Source organism: Limulus polyphemus, unplaced genomic scaffold (assembly GCF_000517525.1).
Source record: "Limulus polyphemus unplaced genomic scaffold, Limulus_polyphemus-2.1.2 Scaffold1217, whole genome shotgun sequence".
NCBI classification, from domain to species: Eukaryota; Metazoa; Arthropoda; class Merostomata; order Xiphosura; family Limulidae; genus Limulus; species Limulus polyphemus.
This window is the reverse complement of record NW_013666827.1, coordinates 2,489-5,276: the sequence shown is the minus strand read 5'-3', so window position 1 is coordinate 5,276 and position 2,788 is coordinate 2,489. Positions and strand designations below refer to the sequence as shown.

General features: G+C 33.3%; 1 protein-coding gene across 3 annotated transcripts in view; it reads right to left on the bottom strand.

The window, feature by feature from the left end:
• The window catches only part of LOC106462656 (chromodomain-helicase-DNA-binding protein Mi-2 homolog), a 48,282-nt gene extending 45,863 nt beyond the window's left edge, over positions 1-2,419 (bottom strand). For all 3 annotated transcript variants that reach the window (XM_022389971.1, XM_022389970.1, XM_013922600.2), the window contains exons 1-3: positions 2,200-2,419; positions 951-1,072; positions 332-529 (exon numbers count right to left, since the gene is read on the bottom strand). In XM_022389971.1, the coding sequence (XP_022245679.1) occupies positions 332-529; positions 951-1,072; positions 2,200-2,344 (465 nt within the window). In that variant the 5' untranslated portion in view covers positions 2,345-2,419. The remainder of the gene's footprint in view (positions 1-331; positions 530-950; positions 1,073-2,199) is intronic.
• Between the last annotated feature and the right edge of the window lie 369 nt (positions 2,420-2,788).

Here is a 2,788-nt window from a genome sequence, read left to right as displayed (position 1 = left end):
ATATATATATATATATAATAAAAAGTAATAGCTTGCTGCCAACCAGTTCCCACCCTATGGTCAGTGGTTTGAAATTAGGGATGGCAGTCAAGCTACCCAGACCATACAGTGACAGATACGTTACAACAGGACTACTTAACCGAACGAGGAGAGTTTGAGCTAAAAAAACATAACCATAATCTTTCTTAAACATAACAACAAAAATATTGAATAAATATCATTAAAAATTGTACTACTTACAGTTTGGTTTTTTTTTTTAAGCATAAACACATCTTATTCCATTACCATCTAGTTCTTTGTTAATAACTTCTGATCAGAAGACAACACATACCTCATAACCATCATTTTCTGCATCAGAACTTGGGAAACTTGCTGTCGTTTTGGTTTTCTTTTTCTTTTTAGTCTTCTTTGTTTTACTTTTCTTTTTAGCTTCACTTTTTGGTGGTGGTGGTGTTGAATTCTGTACCTCTTCAAGAGCTGCCTCAAAATCAGCATCACTTTTAGACTCACTGAAACTGTCTTCATCATCCTACAATACAAATACACCTAATGTACGATACTTCACAGATGGAAAATTTCTAAGCTTTTATTCCTTTGAAAATGAAACAAAAGGTTTTAGAGAAGTGTTATGATTGTCTTTATGTTTTTATGAAATGTACTGAATCAAAGATGGGTGGAACTGTAATAGAACCATCAATGCCTCTAAAATTGTAGTATAAAGTTTAAATCTGGCTAGTTTGGGTTTCAACTTTTCTGGATCAAAATTTTAAATTCAAGCTACATTTCAGATAACTAATACACTTGAAAATGTCTCCAGTTAACACGAAGTTGCTATGTGTTATCTAGAAAAGAATGAGTGAACCAAAAATGCAGGATGTAACTAAACTTTTAAAACCGCTATAAAGAAAACAAAAGTTACTGAAATAAAAATTGACAAATGTCACACTTACAGAGCTTTGTTTTTTCCTTTTACCAATACCTCCAATTTTGATTTTTAGGAGAGGGACAGACTTTTTGGACTTGGATTTGGAGCCTTTACTCTTACCGGCACTGCTTCCAACTCTGTCTACATCTTTTTACGAAGAAATGTAAAATGCAAGAGAAATTTATTAGTTGTTGATCTAGAAGTTTAAATACTTTATTATTATTATTATACATAACACAACATAGCTAACAACATCTAAAAGTCTGATTGTAGCTTTTACCTATAGGCGTTAAGTCACAGAAATATTCATTAGAATAACTAACAGAAATACCACACTACGGGCAGCTGTTTGTGTTAGTATCTACTAATCATAGTATTCACACCTCACTGAAAAAGAAATTTAGAAAAGTGTGATTGTTTGAAGTTAAGCACAAAGCTACACAATGGGCAATCTGCTCTGTTCATCATGGATATCGAAACCCAGTTTCTAGCGTTGTAAGTCCGCAGACATACTGCTGTGCCGCTGGGGGGCAAATGTAGAAAAAGTGAGCACTGCAATGTGTTTTATGCAAATCTCCACATGATTTAGTTATTCTCTTGGCCTCTGGCCTACTCAAAATCTCCAAGAAAACAATCAACACCAGCAAAATACATGTTCTTAAACTCGGAGAGCCAGAAATTGAGCAAAAACTTAAGTGAAGTGAAGTCAGACAGTGTATTATATGAAAATTAAAAATGTGTATAGAAGATCACACAAACAAAAACTGGCTGGACACATACATCAAGTTTGAAATTAAAATACAACAGTAAGACATTTCATATTACTGTATCCACATATATATGTAGTTGGTTTTTTCACATGTGCACACAATTCACTATTTCAAATCCAGCAAGAAGTTGATATACCTAGTGGATGGCATTGTATCAGCATTATTGAACTTAATTTTTCAATACAAATAACAATTTTCCAGGCAATTGTTAAAAAGACCAACCTAGTAAAAATTGCAATTTCATATTCCTTCCATTTTGTTACAGCTGGACTTATGAATGGTGCAGTATGAGAAGTATTCAAGTTAAATCTTTTTATTCTCGTGCAAGGTATGGAAAATATCAACCCAACAAAATCCTCAATATTACATTTCTCCTATTCAACTATAATAACAGTATCAATTACTTTAATCATCATTGTTCATCATCTACGAGACCCACTGAATTCTTATGTTTCTCCAACCAAACAAATATTTCATTTTGTGAAATATTTAAATCACACTCACCATCTTTTGAGCCTCTAGGTCGAGAAGTGGGTGTGGCCGGCTTATCTTTCTCTTCCTGGATAGTCCGAGATTCCTCTTCTTTTGTTTGGCTGTTCTGGAGAAATTCTCTCCATTTAGCTGAGATGAGAGTTACCATTTTGGACATGGCAATTTTGGGGTTTGCTTTGGCAATTAAAGGTCGTACATGCTGAGAGAAGAGCTTATAGCTGGTCAGATTTTCATAATGAAATACTTTGATTTTCGATAGCTTATTTTGCAAGTCAGCTAATCAGTTTTATGAATAAAGTACTTTTTTACACCAATGTTTATAGTTTGTTTTGTATTTATTAGTGTGCTAATGTGAGATGGTTTGTAATTAAGTTTGTAAACTGGTCTGTCTCATTACAAAAATATCTAAGTTCTGTTAAATATTTGTAGCCACAGAGGACTTCAGCTGATATCTGTGCCGAGTATGGTCTCCAGGATGTGGACTTAGATTATTCAATAACGGAAACTACGATATAACTAAACGCAAGAGTTTTTAAACTTAAAATCTCTCTTAATGCTGATAATCAATAACAATAGGACAGTGCAACATTCAAAATAAATT